A 15,206-nucleotide genomic window follows, 5' to 3' on the forward strand; every position below is an offset into this window, starting at 1 on the left:
AACTCATGCATAATGTACACAGGTTAGAACAATATGAAAGAACAACACCTTAGACAACCAAAGCCTATCTGCATCATCACCCTCATGATGTATAATGCACTGCAAGCACAATCATCTAATGGGTCTCACACCATTAATCATTTGGAAAAACTTTTGGAGCAAAATGTAAATTTCATTTGGTGTTACTCCCGGAAAAAGAGCCTGAAGAAAACATTAGTCATGTGCAGTATAGTATAGATTTGTTTTTACTTAGCAAATGTCTTTATTCTGGAAATATCTTTTAGGTTGTTAATGTATTTAATTTAGTTTTGTTGTTTATCTGGTGAGCCACTGCTGAATCAGTAGTTTAGTCGGAAATAATGGACTTCCTTATCCTGAATGATCCTCTGCTTGCGGATTGATTCGGAGAGATGCACAAAGAACAGTTTTCAGGAAAAGGGAGCCCCTTTGTGCCGCCGGTGACATACACTGCAGCAGCATTATTGCTGGTCTCCTTTATATAGCGCACATCTTTCACCGACTTCATGCTTTGTAGGCGTTAATGAAATCAAAAAGGATGGTTATTTTAGATCCCCCTAATCAATTTTTGCAGTTTAATTGGAAAATGCGGCTGGTAAATAAAAACCGATATTTGAACAGCTGGGTGAAATGTAATTTCCCATCAGCCTAATGTGTTTGCAAGCCACCAACAATTTGTAAACATTAATAACAATAAATTGAGTTAGTTGAGTGCCTTGGAGGAGCAACTGCGAGCGCGATGTGTATTCAGATCACAGGCCCATTCTAAATGATAATTTCACAGCCATTTTCAGCACATTAATAATAATAGCAAATCAAATGGTAATTATCACAAGGCTGTATCTGGATTAGGTGTGACAACAACCAGTTTTGTCATCTGCACCTGAGTCCTCTGTCACTTTACACTTGTTTCGTCTTCCATTATGGAGAAGCTAATGCACGTATTAAGCTGCAGACGGATATATTTACACCATTCCCACACTTGGCTCCCGTCTCAAACCGGCTGAATCCCAGTGTTTGACAAGATCTTCTCCGTGAAAACCAACACTGATCAGTGATGATCAATACCCGTTTCCTCTCCCCAACGGCATGTCCTTGTTTTGACAACGTGAAACCACCTTTCAAATGTTTTGTCACGTTTGTGCACGGTCATTAAAATTTGATTAATTTGTTGTGAAAAGCAATACCGAGCACTGAGAAAAGGATGCAAATGACGGCGTCAGAGACCACCTTCACAGTTGGAAGACAGCTGCTGACATCTCATCAATCAGCCATGCAAATAGGACTAAAAAATGAATAATAAATGAGACATTGTCGAGCCAGAAATGGATGCTGGTCGAACATTATTACATTTACCTTAGTTCTGAAGTCCTGTTTTGAAGTAGCTGTACTTTAATTCAAAGCTTCTGTCATGCCACTTTTTATTTCCATTCATTACATTTATTTGGCACCTATAGTATAAAATGATTCATTTTTATATATTGAACTACCTACAACTACAATCTTTTCTTTTTACTACCACCAGTTCATTGTGCGGACAATGCTTATTGTACTCTGATTTCAGTGAAATGTTAAAAACAGGACTTTTACTTGTAAAGGGGAACTTTACGAAGGAATATTGCAGGCATACATACACAGACCAATAAACAAACACAGCCTCCCTCTTTTTTTCTCTAATTTTTGTTAATATCCAAAACTCTGTTGATATCCAAGCCTTGTTTACAAATTTGTTTTTCCTTCCGAACATAAATGTGGGCGTTCATCTCTACAACAGCCTTACAAGTTGTTGCCTTGGCAACACACAGAGCTGACGATAAATAGACAAGAGGCTAACTGTCACAAACCGTAATTAAAAACGCCAATTCAGATCCACATTCTGAATGCACCGTATACGTCTCTTGAATAAATATTGGCTCATCCCACATGTCTTAATCGGAAAAACTAAATCGGGGACACGCTGTTTACTGTACTTGACATGTATCTTCCTTAGTCTGCATGTAAACGTAGTCACTGTGGAATTACTGCTCTTTCTGCTGGTTTTCCTTTGAGCGCTTCTTCCACCACTGAAAAACGAAGCATACCTGCAATAAACTCACACGGTGAGAATGTTTTACATTATTATGTTCAACACCAATCTCAAGTGTCAGCTGCTGAGGCGCTTATCAACATTTACTCCTGGTACCCAGATAGAAATCTCTATCTGAATATGTCATCTGGAAAGCTAGCTGGTGAGCAGTTTGGGTTAGTAATGTGTGATTTATTTGATTATTATTTGGCGGACGTTTCCTGATAAAATGTCCAGATACAGGTTACATGTTAGTACCGGATGTAAATGTCTGGTCTGGCTCCTCCACCCCTCAGGTTCCTCCGGACTCTGGCACGCTCCCTCCCCTTATACATGACTTTAGCCTGGATCTACTCAGTGGCCGTGATCGTTAAAAGTATCGTGGCAGAGAAAGAGGCCAGGCTTAAGGAGACAGTGAGGATCATGGGCCTGAGAAGTGCCATCTATTGGCTGAGCTGGGCAGTGTCAAGTTCCCTGCCGCTGGCCGTCAGCGCTCTCCTCCTTGCCCTTATACTGAAGGTGATTTCAAAATGATTTTACAATGATCCAAGGAGGACCCAACACTACTTTTGAAGAGTTTATGGCCACCAGGACTCATGGACTAATGAGACTTTTGTTTCAAATAACGAAAACATTAATTCAAAGAGAAACCTAAGAAATGAGATCACTTCACTTGACGCACACGCGAGTTCCTTTAGTCTGTGCAAATTTAGAAGACTTCCTGCAATGAACATTCATACAGCTCCATGTGACATTGTCCTCTATAGAGTTTTTAATCATAATTGCATCCATTACAATAGCACCATTATCCTACAACAGTTCAAGTGCCTCTTTGAAATGTGTTGGGAGAGAACGTCAGCGTTGTGGTGTTATGTGGGACAACGGATGGCTTCACAAGTAGCTCGCTAAAATTAGTGACGGGTCCTCCATCAAACTGGCAGAGCAAAAGAGTGACGTGTTTAATGACTTCTGGATAAAAGAATATCAGTCAACTGCAAAAGTGTTCAGGTGTGTCAGAAATATTGATGCACTAGCTGTTTTATTCCTTTGAAACTCTTTTACTCTGTCTGCTGTGTGGTGAAAATCAGCTATAATAATCACAAACTCTGAATCTCCCCGTTACCTCGATAAATAATCTGCCTCTTCTCCCAAACCTTAAAGTTGTTTTGGCATCAAATTCCTGTTTTGCTCATTTGTTTGTGTCTTTCTCCACAGTATGGCAAAGTGCTGCAGTACAGCGACCCGTCAGTAATCTTTGTCTTCCTGCTGGTGTTCTGCCTGGCCACCATCACTCAGTGCTTCTTCATTAGCGTCTTCTTCTCTAAGGCCAACTTAGCAGCGGCGTGCGGTGGCCTCATCTACTTTGTCCTCTACCTGCCGCACGTCCTTTGCTTCGCCTGGAGCGACGTCATGAGTTTTGGGGCCAAGGTTGCCGTGGTAAGTCCGTCTTTAGCTCTGGCACGATTTTTAATATCTCCCCCCGCTGTTATCACACACGAGGGCTGACTGTTTTTTGAGTTGTGTTCCTCGGTTATGTTTTTGCCGCTATAATCACATTTTGGCAATCGTTTGTTCCTTATCCTTTTCCCTTTAAATCCAAACAGGCATTAGTCTGATTTGATCATACCTCGTGGTTATGAAAGGAAGTGAATTCAATAATATCTGTACGAGTCTTGCCTTTATCGTGCATGCACAACTGTCCTGATACTGAGGTGTGAAGATGAATTTAGAGGTCCAGTGAAACTGTGTATTGGTTTCCATTTGCTCAGACACATTTTGGCACAAATCTGAAGAATTTTGTCAAACCCGGACATACCCAAGTGACAGAAATATGAAACATTTACATAAAAGAAGACACTAGACAGGCGCACAGCGAGGAAGTTGAGGCTTTCCTCTCATCCTCTAAGGGATAAAGATAAATAGCACACCATTGCTCAACTCTCAGTGTAGCCTTTCTGCGTGACCTTTAAGGACGGTGCCGGAATCATTTGTCCTCAAGCTGTCCTTTCTGCCGACAAAGACGCACAAAATCTTGAATCTTCATTGCTGTGCGGGCGAGTGCATCTCCCCAGAATTTCAATCAGGTCATGCTTTCTTGTTTGTCAATTCCAACAATGCGGTATCAGGTGCGGGTGGCAAGGTAAACAGCCTCATGTTTTATCAAATTGAAATAGTGGCAGTCAATAATATCTTACATTGGCACCTGACAGAAGTCACTTCTGCTGTCATCTTTCATCCTCGGACGACTCTGTAAACTCTTGCTTTTGCCAACAAGTAGTGCCAACGTAGCTGCTGAAATGGCTAGTCTTTGAGTGAGTCCTTTAAAGTGATGTCATTCTTTTCCTTTAGGAAACTTTTCAGTCCGTTTCCTTTTACAGGCTGCATGCAGGTTAGGCAGGCATTTTACATATAAAGCACTGCAAACCTTATTTAATCTCTACACAAAGTGCTGTTGCTCGGTCCTCCCCTGGCGCTGAGATTTTTCTCCCCTGCTCCGACTAGATGGATAGCCCTCTAGCCCTCTAATTAGCATGAGCAATGTTCCTCCGACCAAACCGCTATCCAGTTCATCCTTACACTTTATCAGAGGTATGTGTGTGTGTGTGTGCGTGTGTGCAGAGGTTTCTCTCTCTCCCAGCTCCAGCGGAAGTACATCGTGCCAAGGCATACAAATTCTCCCCCACATTGTCCTTGATAATGAAGTCTTTAATCGGAACAGAATTTCAAAAGATCAGCTGAGTTTATATGAACAGGTTTTGATTGCAGCTGTGTGCCAAAGCAGAGCTAAAGGCAGTGCATCAAAGGGCCACTGTAAGACAGGACATAGTCACAATCCAACTACCTATCTACTGTACTTTGTCTGTCATCTCTGAAATAAGGCTGAAACAAGAGAGAGTTCTTTTATGTTCTGGAAAATAAATCACTTTCTATCATTGTTCCATTGTGAGAAAAATCCTGAGAAAAATTATATTTCCTGCAAAATTTCTGCAGAACTTCTCAGGTTTTCTCTTGCTACTGTAAGATCAATTAATTGATCTTTGCTTTCTGCAACATCTGGCACCAGACACATGTTTTCTGTTCAGACTTTATTTGCCATAACTCTTCTGTATTTTGTATTGGTCCAATATCGAATGTTACAGAAGCAGACAGGATAAAAGGGAGAGAGAGGTGAAATGACTGAAGGTCCCTTTGTTTGATCCATAAAATGTCAGAAAAAAGATGATTTCTGATTTTTTCAAGATGAACCCAGGCATAGAAGAAGCTGAAACAAGGGAGTCTTTGATATTTTACCTTGAAAAATCACGTTATCAAGTGCACATCACCAAAATAGCTGCCAGTTTTCCACCAATCTAATAACTGATTACTGGACAAATTATCTTAGCTCTAGCCTTTTCTTTGTTTTTCAAAATCCAATTCATTTGACAAACGCTTGTCAGACAGAGGTTTTCTCTATTGTGGTTCTGTCCATCATTCCAGCTCTATCTATCAAAAATGCCCTGGAAAATGACTTCTTACACAGAACGGGGAATCCTGATTACTCTTCCTTTTAACAATCCTCTTTGTCTGCAGCCAGCTGAACGGTGGCTGGATGTGCAGTGTTGACATGTGTTCAGTAGAGGGGGCTTTTTTCGTCTGCCTCCCAACTCTTGCCCTTTTCTCGCAAGCCAAAGGAGCGGTTCCTGTCATATTGTCAGCCATTCATGCAGAGGTCAAGGATGGGTGCCCACTAGCCCTGCTGTCACCCCTCATCTACTGAGTCGCTGTTTATTGCTTGGCAGTAGATGGGCAACGGGGGACCACACAGGAAGTTGCCAGCAGTGTTAGCAGCCGGGCTAGAGGTTTGGCGTTACTGCAGAGCTTTTCAGATTCTCTGCCTGGTAATGTAACATCGGGGTAGACAGTATCTGTGGTGGTTGGTCTCTGAAGCTTCAGCAAATGCTTCTGCCGGGTTGGAAATGCTGCAAGCAAATGAGGCGTGATAAAACAGCTGGCGGGCAACATGGCAATGCAGAGTGATAGGCCATGGCAGATGATGTCTCATGGGCAAAGCATCATTTGCAATTTCCTACTGTATGAAAGGCCTGACATATCGTAGTTTTCAGCACACACATTTTAGCCTCCGTCTTCGCTCTGAACTCAAGGTCCACAGAGATGTTCACAAAGCAGCACGTACACCAGCTGATGCCTGTGTAGATATCGTTTCTCTGTCTGCAACAATAGTTGATTGATCAGTTACAGGTGTGACCTTGGGCGGTAACAGTATATCTCACTTGATTAAGTCATCATCTGTATAAGTAACCAGAAGCTATCGCACATCCAGTTTTATTGTTTTCATGAAAGCATGAATAGATATTCTTTGAGGCCGTAGGACGTGTTAAGAAATACACCTGTTCCTTTTCCTGCTGAGAACGTTCGGTGTGACTCTCATGCTGATACATTATATATGTGTCTGTAGCTGGTTTGCTCATCTTAGCATAAATACTGAAAATGGAGGCAAACAGAACCAACACCAAAGCTCAATAATTTAACATTTTACATTTCACAAAATGTCAAAATTACAATCTTAACTGTAGTGCTGTGTATCCATGTTGTTAAATATCAACATTTTGGAGATATCGTCCATAGAGGTGTCTACAAGTGTTACATGCAGGGGACATGTACTGGATTATTTATTGGTAGTGACAAGGTTTCCAGGCAACTGGTGTCAGATGCGCTGTTTCCCCTTGTTTCCAGTCTCTATGCTAATCTAACCAACTGTGTATTTAGCATATAGACATGAGTATGGTATCTACGAACCCTCTCATTCAACTCCTAGTCTTGTAGTCTCTTGTTTTACCCAAATGTCTATTCCTTTAACTCTGGATGTTTTTACCAGAGTTTACTGTCCTGTGTGGCCTTCGGCTACGGCTGCGAGACCTTTGCCAAGTACGAGCAGCAAGGCGTCGGTATCCAGTGGTCCAACATCAACGTGAGTCCAGAAGAGGGAAACCGCTACACCTTCATCGTGTCCATCATCATGATGCTCATCGATGCTGCCATTTACTGGGTGCTCACCTGGTACATTGAGAATGTCTTTCCAGGTATTCATTTTAAACCATGATGGATTAATTTATGTTATTTATCTACTACTGCCATTTCTAAAAGAAGATGGAATGATGCAAAAATGTGGTGCTACCATATTCCCTCAAGCCAAACCATCATTAAAATGCTATCCACACTTGATCCCAGGCCAGTATGGAATCCCAAAGCCATGGTACTTCCCTTTCACTTCATCTTATTGGTGTGGGACAGCCTCAAGGACCAGTGTTGACCCCGACCTGCTGAAGGACTCTACAGCACATAGCGGTAAACAGCCTAGACTTTTCACTTGTTTAACCGGAGTTTGACACACCAAGTTATTAAGTTAATTGGGGAGTGAGTTAATTGGGATGGGTCGCAAACAATAAGCACCTTTTTTGTCACATTGGGCGATAATAGAGCTTGACGCTTTGTGAGAAAAAAGGTGAGTTTCAAGTTGGGCACTTGCCAAAAAAAGAAAAAAAAACATATCCAATTAGCATTCAGAGTAAGCGCACAAGCTCGTTATTTTTTTATCTTGGTGCTCAGCAGTGTTTTCTCTTCACTTTTTTCAAAGGTCCAATCAGTATTTTGGCAATATAAATTAAAGGAATAATCACATACTGTGCATAATTAAACAGAGAGAAATGGCAGGATTTGGTGTGTCAACCATATTATTTTTAAAAGGTGATTTAGCACCAACAGATATCAACACAGTTCAATTTTGTTTTTATCTTGTATTAGTATCAGTTAGTTTTGTGACACTTATCATGGTTTGTGTCTTTAAAAAGCAGCTCTATCTTTAACAGATCTGCTTTTATACTTGTTTCTCTGCTCATGTACGAGTGTGTTTATATTTTTCTAAAGAGTATCTGGAGAAACCACCCCCAAATTTGAAGGCAGGGGTCTCAATCCGCAACCTTGTTAAAATCTACAAGACTGGAAAGAAGCTCGCTGTGGACGGACTGAGCATGGACTTCTATGAGAATCAGATCACATCTTTTCTTGGCCACAATGGAGCCGGCAAAACAACCACGATGTGAGTTGCATTATCTATTTCTCCCATGCTCTGCCACTTGGCTCAATGTTCATGTGATTTCACAGGGTGCAACTAATCTAACTTGTACACAATGCCGACTGTACTGTGGCGCCATTAATTCAGTGGTCAGTGCTGTCGGAGAGTGGCATCTTCTGAGAGGACATTTATCGCACAGAGTCAGCTGTTGCGTTAATAGTGGGACTCATCTAATTGCTGTTTTAAAAATAAAGTAGTGGAAAAGGTTGGAAGGGGTTTAGGATGACAGGATATAACTGAAACCCAGTGGCCCAGAAAGAATGAGCCAGAGAGAAAGAGAGAGAAAGCAAGTGATGCAAGACTAAGGGCTGAAAGGGAAGACATCCGCTCTGAGCAACTGTAACGAAACATAACAGAGCACAACAACAGAAAAGGACAGCGGAAGGACTCTGTGACACACTGAAGCTCAGAGCACGGTATCTGTCTGTCTGCCAGATGAAGTGTTACAATTGAGTTTGGGCACAAACATTTAAAAAATAGTGTTTGTTTTGGCAAACGCTGTGTTTTTTCTGTTCTGTTATACAATCTTTTGTATGGAGTTTGCTATTTTTCTGCTTAGTCTAGTAAATAATTAATACATAATTTATGACCTGACACTGAATACAAGATAATACAGATGATATGAATAGTCATTGCTCCCGATCTTCTGGCACAGCGCTACAGTCCTGCTCTCTTTTTCTCAGTACTTGAAAAAAAAATGTTTTCCTACTTTTTGAGCCCTAACTTAGAACATGTTGATGAAGTAGAACATAATATCTATTGACAAATATGTTGAAATGGAGCAGAGGATAAATCTAATTCACCATTATGTTCAACCAGCTGCTCCTCTCCTTTTGAGATTATTTATCACTAGACAAAAATCAACAGCCAGAATGGATCAGGAAGCTTCGTGTCTTGTTTACGCCTTCTTTTCTCTGTAGGTCAATTCTGACAGGACTCTTCCCACCTACGTCGGGAACAGCTCTCATCAACGGATATGACATCCTCTCCGACATGGACAGCATCCGAAAGTACCTGGGAATGTGCCCGCAGCACAATGTCCTATTCAATGAGTGAGCGAATGTAGCTGATCCGTCTCTGTTGTCAATTGGTCATTGGTATAATCATGTTTTGCCTCTGGTGTATTTAAAAAAAAACAGAAGAAGAAAGTAAAAAAAAACAGATCATTACAGTGCAATTTAATCACATGCATAATGAGGGGCTCAGTCTAGGCTTATGTTTCACATCAACACATCATTATCCCTTTCCCTTTTTCTGCTAAAAAATGAAGTGAACTTTGCTCACATCCGTCTACTAAATTCCTCCTAATGGCACCATTCCCAGTCATTATCCCACTTTTTTTTATTTCACCTTTAGATTCCCCTCTATTTCTCCCTCTCCTCAAACTGATTACCTGCAACTCGACACAAGTCTTACATCATAATTACGGCTGAGCGCCTGCAAATTACTTTCATTAATATTAATCGCAGACAGTCAAAGCATCTATATTAAGTAAGGTTATAATATTAATGCAAACGTAAAGGCAGGCATTACGACTTATTATGTTGTGACGAAATCTTGACGTCAGTTCACATAAGTGCACTGAGAACGGAGCTGTGTTTTCTCGGCAAGATGCATTAATCTGGCGTTTTGGGCCACTTATCCGCAAGAAACACTTGTGAATAAGTGGCAGTAAATGCCTTCACATGTCAATCACACAGGCCTCATGATATAATTTCCACCTTTTGCAGTCTGACAGTGGAGGAGCATATCTACTTCTATGCGCGGCTGAAAGGATGCAGCCGTGATGAAGTGAAAATTGAGATGGACCAGATGATTAAGGATGTTGGCTTGCCACATAAGCGGAAAGATCTTGCAAAGAACCTGTCAGGTGCGTCTGTATGTGTGTACGCTGACATGCTTTGGATCTGGACGCCTCAATGAAATTATGCAGGGATGTAAATTTACTTTTTGATGTGTGCATCAGATTCTGAGCTCGGCTTCCTCATTTCCCGTGGGAAGGAATATCATCTGTAGATTATCGCTTCTTTTCAGGATGAAGCCGCCCTGTTATGCCGTTCCTCTGGCAGCGCACGTGTGTGCGACTGTCTGAACATACACATGCATTGTACCTGTGTGTCACAGGTTGTAATTCATTGTCTGGGGGGGCATGAGCAAGTCCTGCTTGATAAATTGTCCCCAGTCACGGATTGCTTGTGAGCAAAATCACTGAAATATGACTTTCAAGGTTGATCTATGCTGACATTTCCACTACATTAGCACTACATTGGATGCATTTTGAAAAGCCTGCTATGAAAATCTGGACCGGAGTTGGGTGCATCTACCTGCCTGCCATCAATCATTTCACACCATGCAAAAGACAATAAAAGCCGGAGACAACTCGACACATTTGTTCTATAATCAGTTCCCGGTATTGTGTCCATTTTACATCTGAAACCTAACGTTGACAGATGGTTGTGTAGGATTTTCACTGATTACATCCAGAATGTCTGCTACACGGAACAAAGACGAATATTTTTGCCACAGGAGCACATGTCCAAGACAAAATATATCAGTGAAGCTGATGTGAGTTATTCTGTCTTCTAGGTGGGATGCAGAGGAAGCTGTCTGTGGCTATAGCATTCGTCGGTGGCTCAAAAATCGTCATCCTAGATGAACCTACAGCAGGAGTGGACCCCTACGCCCGCAGGGGTATCTGGGAACTGCTTTTAAAGTACAAACAAGGTACTGTATGGGATCGGTGGTAAGAACTAAGGCTCTGCTAAAGACTTTGAAGCAGGAATTGACTGGATTGCACATGGTGCTTCTTTGATTCGTTTCAAATGGAGAAACTTTCCAAAACTGAGCCGAACTCATTTTAAACTTTTAAGTGACGTTGCTCAAATGTATCCAATATGAGAGCTGTTAAGGTAATGAACCATCTAGACTACTTTTTTTTTTTTTTTTTGCCTTGGTCTCTGTGACACTCAATTGTGGGTGGAGAGAAATTTTAATTTGCACTGGAACAGATTGAAATGGAAGTGAAGACAAGTGAATCCAAGAAGCTTTAATTGACATTGCTATTTAACAGAGTCCCTAATTGTCCGCCACCATCAGTCAGCTTGTCACTTTCCCCGGCCTTATATACTTTGCGGTTGCTAGTGGCTGTAAGCAGGACACGGACATTATAGTAACACATTCTCTCAACAGATGTCTAAATGTTTAATGTGCATTGAGTGACATTCCGCCCTCGCTGTGTCATTAGCTTCTCTCTCTCTAATCAAGTCCTTTCACTCCAATTGGGAGGCGGAGATAACTCCGTTATAATGAGAACACCCACATTCTGGCTGGTTGAATGAGTCATGTTTTTGTGCCTCTCCAGTCTTATTTGCGCCTCAGTGTTACTAAGGTTTGTCATTAAGCAGAAAAGGCTACGGGCAGTCTATTTGTGTGGAAAAACTGAAGGCTGAAATTGGACTTAATATTGTGGTTCTTCATAGCTAATTAAGTGTTCAGATTTTTCACACAGACAGGGTGACCAGATTGCTTTAAGTGGGTATTGTTTTGATTAAATTCAGTTGGGGGTTTGTTTGGACTTTAAATTGCCCAAGGTACAAAGAGCATGGGCATAGCATACATGTGTTAATAGGTTCATTTAAGCCCTCAGTGTACATTTCAGATGAGTACGCTTAATATATCTTGTAATTAATAGGGATTGTTCATCAAATCCTGATATGGTAGCATTTGATTATTCCTCAGATCTTTGCATTTAAGGTGCCTTTTAATTCTCTCTTTTGTCATGTGTCATTAGAAAATTACTGTGGAAGGTGAAGATTTAACGTGAAAATTAGCAAATTATGAATTTTTAATTATTATCCATTACTGGAAGTTGATTACTATTAAATTACCCCACTCATTATGCTATAAAATGGGCCTTGAGGACGATTCATATAATGGATTTTATACATTCAGCTTTGTGCCTCCAGCCTTGCGTGTTTTTGCTGCAACAGCAACATTTTATATCACCTGATTTATTGATAGTAATTGATAACCTAAACAATTTGCGAGCATTTTTCAGTGCCCTGAAATACTTGGTGCTCCGTCTCTCTTGTATTTTTAACCTTAACTGCCACATAAATATGATTTATTTATTTTACATGTATGCGCATCATAAACAACATATTTTAAATTATACATTACAGATTCCTCACACTGACTCACTGAATTTTTCTCACAGCTCGTATCAGCAGCCATGTAACGATTGTAAGTACAAACATTAGCGTCCCTGAGGTTAGCTGTTATGACTTAATTAGTCGTTAAACGGTTAAATAACATAAACCAGCTCCTCAGAAATGCCATAAACATTATATAAAAGCAGCGTGTTACGATATTGAATGTTTCAAATCCCACGTCGAATACTGAAACCATGAATAAACTTCATTTAGGCTGAGATAAGACTGGTCACATGCAGGCAGGTGATTCAGTTTGTGAGAATCAAGAAGTACAAATAAAGTGTGGGAGGCAATTAATGTTTTCACTCAACATTAAGATAGTTGTTTATTTTATTAATAAAGAATCCATAGCATGTTGAAATATATATAATTAAGCCATCCTTCCCAGACTTACCTTGAAAAACAGTGACAAAATTGATGTTGGATGTTTGGAAAACTCCATTTATCGTAGACTCTGATTGCATTCATTTTTGTAGTTTCTCTGGCAGAACCACCATACATAATGCATTTTCCCCAGGAAAACAAATTAATGTGGAGTTGAAGCCAATGTTGCAGTGCAAATGACATAAAAACGCACCCGCCTTAGTTTCTTGTATATGATCTTACGTAAGCTCTTTAATAAAATAGGTTGCAGAGTGTGGAGAGGAAGACAGGAGCAAGCTGTAAACTTCCAACTATAATATTTGCAACATCATATCACATTTAACATGATACTCACAGAGAAAAATATTCTTTCAACCTATGCAACCTTCAGCAAATAGTAACAGATTCCTTGCAGAGTGTCTTGTTTTTCAGTTGCGGCAATACAAAGAATACATTCAAGTGTGAACAATTAACAAAACTTGAATCTGAAACATGTGTGTTTTCTCCCAGTCTGTTTTTACAACATTTGATTAGCCCATCTGCCTAATTGAACTCCGCTAACAGGCTTGAAAAGGCGTTTAAAATGCATTAATATGAACTGATTGCAAGTGTTGCAGTGGTTAGCACCGTCGCCTTCCAGCAAGAAGGTTTCAGGTTCGACCCTGCCACCTGTCTCTAGCTTTCCTGTGGCCTGTCTGTGTGGACTTTGCATGTTCTCCATTTGCCTGCTGGGGTTTTTGTCCGGGTGCTCCGGTTTCCTCCCACAGTCCAAAGACACGTAGGTTCACTTAATTGGCGACTCTAATTGTCCGTAGGTGTGAATGTTTGTCAGCTGGGAACGGCTCTGGCCCCCTGCCATTCGCCACCCTTCAAAGGATATAGGTAATGGATGAATTGAACAGCAGTTAATACAGTTGTGTCCAATAATTCATCTTCCTGCCGATGTACATAATATCTGTCCAGCTTTACTCAACCACTGTGAAATTCATTTCTATCAAGTTGATTTAGGGGGAAGGAAGCTGAATAACAGAAACCAGATTTTCAGCCTCACTTTGCTGTACGTAGTGCAACTACCAAATTACCTGAACACACCCAGCTCAATTTGATATATCACTTTGTGCTGTAATGCACCACAACACACTATAAATCAGAATACCTTTGTGGGCCATCTGCAGTCCAAACACATTTATTTTGCTCCCAACTCACGGATGATGCAGTGCGATTTGATTTTTTCTTTTTTTTTTTTCTTCCTTGTAAACCACAACAAATCCCAACGAAAATCATCTGAGTTTGAGCATCCCATACAAAATGAGCTGGCTCCGTCAAACCAAACCTCAAGCAATCTCCTCAACCCACCCCCTTCATAAGCATAGCTTTTTCCATCCATATGTTAAATTGACTGGGTTGTGGGCACTCATTCAACTTGGGCATTTTGTTGGAGTTTGTATATAGAGTGGATCCAGACTTGTTTGGCATAGCATAAGGCAGCGATACTTAACTAAGGAGGGATGGACTTAGCAGCTCAGCTGGTGGCAGGGCACAAAAAGTGTGTGTGTGTGGGGGGTGTGGGGGGGGGGGGGGGGGGGGGGGCGATGGAGAACGGGAGACGGAGCGGAAATAGTTGGCCGAGCAAAATGGCTGCACGGGGCTGCAGATAATGACCTCTGAGTGTGTCCTTGTCCCTGGGATAATGTGACCTGCGAGGATACAGATTTAACTGGCTCAGAGCGAGGAAAGCCGCCAAGCTCAGCAGCGCACCTGACCTTTGTGTAATAAACCAGCGAATTCAGTGAAGAAGGGGTGAAAACTCAATCCAGTCAGCTTCTTACTGAGAGTGCAGCATCTGCTTGCCATGTTTTGAGATTAATATGCTCGATATGGCACACGGTCTCCGTGGGGAGTTGATGTGATCTGAAACTTGCTATTTCAAAAATCACGTCTTAACAAGGCTGAGAGTCTACTGGCACTGTTAGGCGTAGCAGTGCTTTGAGCTAGATGCTAATGCTCACAATGCTAACATGCTGATGTAAAAGCATCATTCATTTTTTTAAAATTATTTTGAATATACTACTGCAATGAACAACAGCTGTAGATTTAGTGTCTCAGTGCCTACACTGAAAGCTATTAACAATGGATCTTTTAAAGGCCTAGTGTGTAGGATTTAGTGGCATCCAGCCATGATTATGATGATAATTTCTGCTGATATACCCTCCTAACCTTAATTTAATGTTTTAACATGCTAACATTTGCCAAAATGCAACAGAGGCTGATGAGAATGTGTTTGGGTTCGTGAGCAAACGGTTGGACAAACCAACATTTTGACCTGAACTAGAGAAAAAGTTGAGGATAAAAAAAATTATAACAGTTATGAAAAAGATTTAAGCTGCTGTCGTTGTAGTTTTCCTGTCTGCTTTGC

The 15,206-nt window shown here is 41.0% G+C and overlaps 1 protein-coding gene across 7 annotated transcripts in view; it reads left to right on the forward strand.

Moving 5' to 3' along the window:
* The window catches only part of LOC311252029 (phospholipid-transporting ATPase ABCA1), a 175,409-nt gene that overhangs the window by 74,326 nt on the left and 85,877 nt on the right, over nt 1-15,206 (forward strand). For all 7 annotated transcript variants that reach the window (XM_084344780.1, XM_084344779.1, XM_084344784.1 and 4 more), the window contains 8 exons: nt 2,380-2,602; nt 3,299-3,520; nt 6,960-7,164; nt 7,313-7,429; nt 8,009-8,180; nt 9,137-9,268; nt 9,947-10,086; nt 10,803-10,940. In XM_084344780.1, coding sequence (XP_084200906.1) covers nt 2,380-2,602; nt 3,299-3,520; nt 6,960-7,164; nt 7,313-7,429; nt 8,009-8,180; nt 9,137-9,268; nt 9,947-10,086; nt 10,803-10,940 — 1,349 coding nt within the window. The remainder of the gene's footprint in view (nt 1-2,379; nt 2,603-3,298; nt 3,521-6,959; nt 7,165-7,312; nt 7,430-8,008; nt 8,181-9,136; nt 9,269-9,946; nt 10,087-10,802; nt 10,941-15,206) is intronic.

Source organism: Pagrus pagrus (assembly GCF_965226575.1).
Source record: "Pagrus pagrus genome assembly, chromosome: 22".
Classification (NCBI taxonomy): domain Eukaryota; kingdom Metazoa; phylum Chordata; class Actinopteri; order Spariformes; family Sparidae; genus Pagrus; species Pagrus pagrus.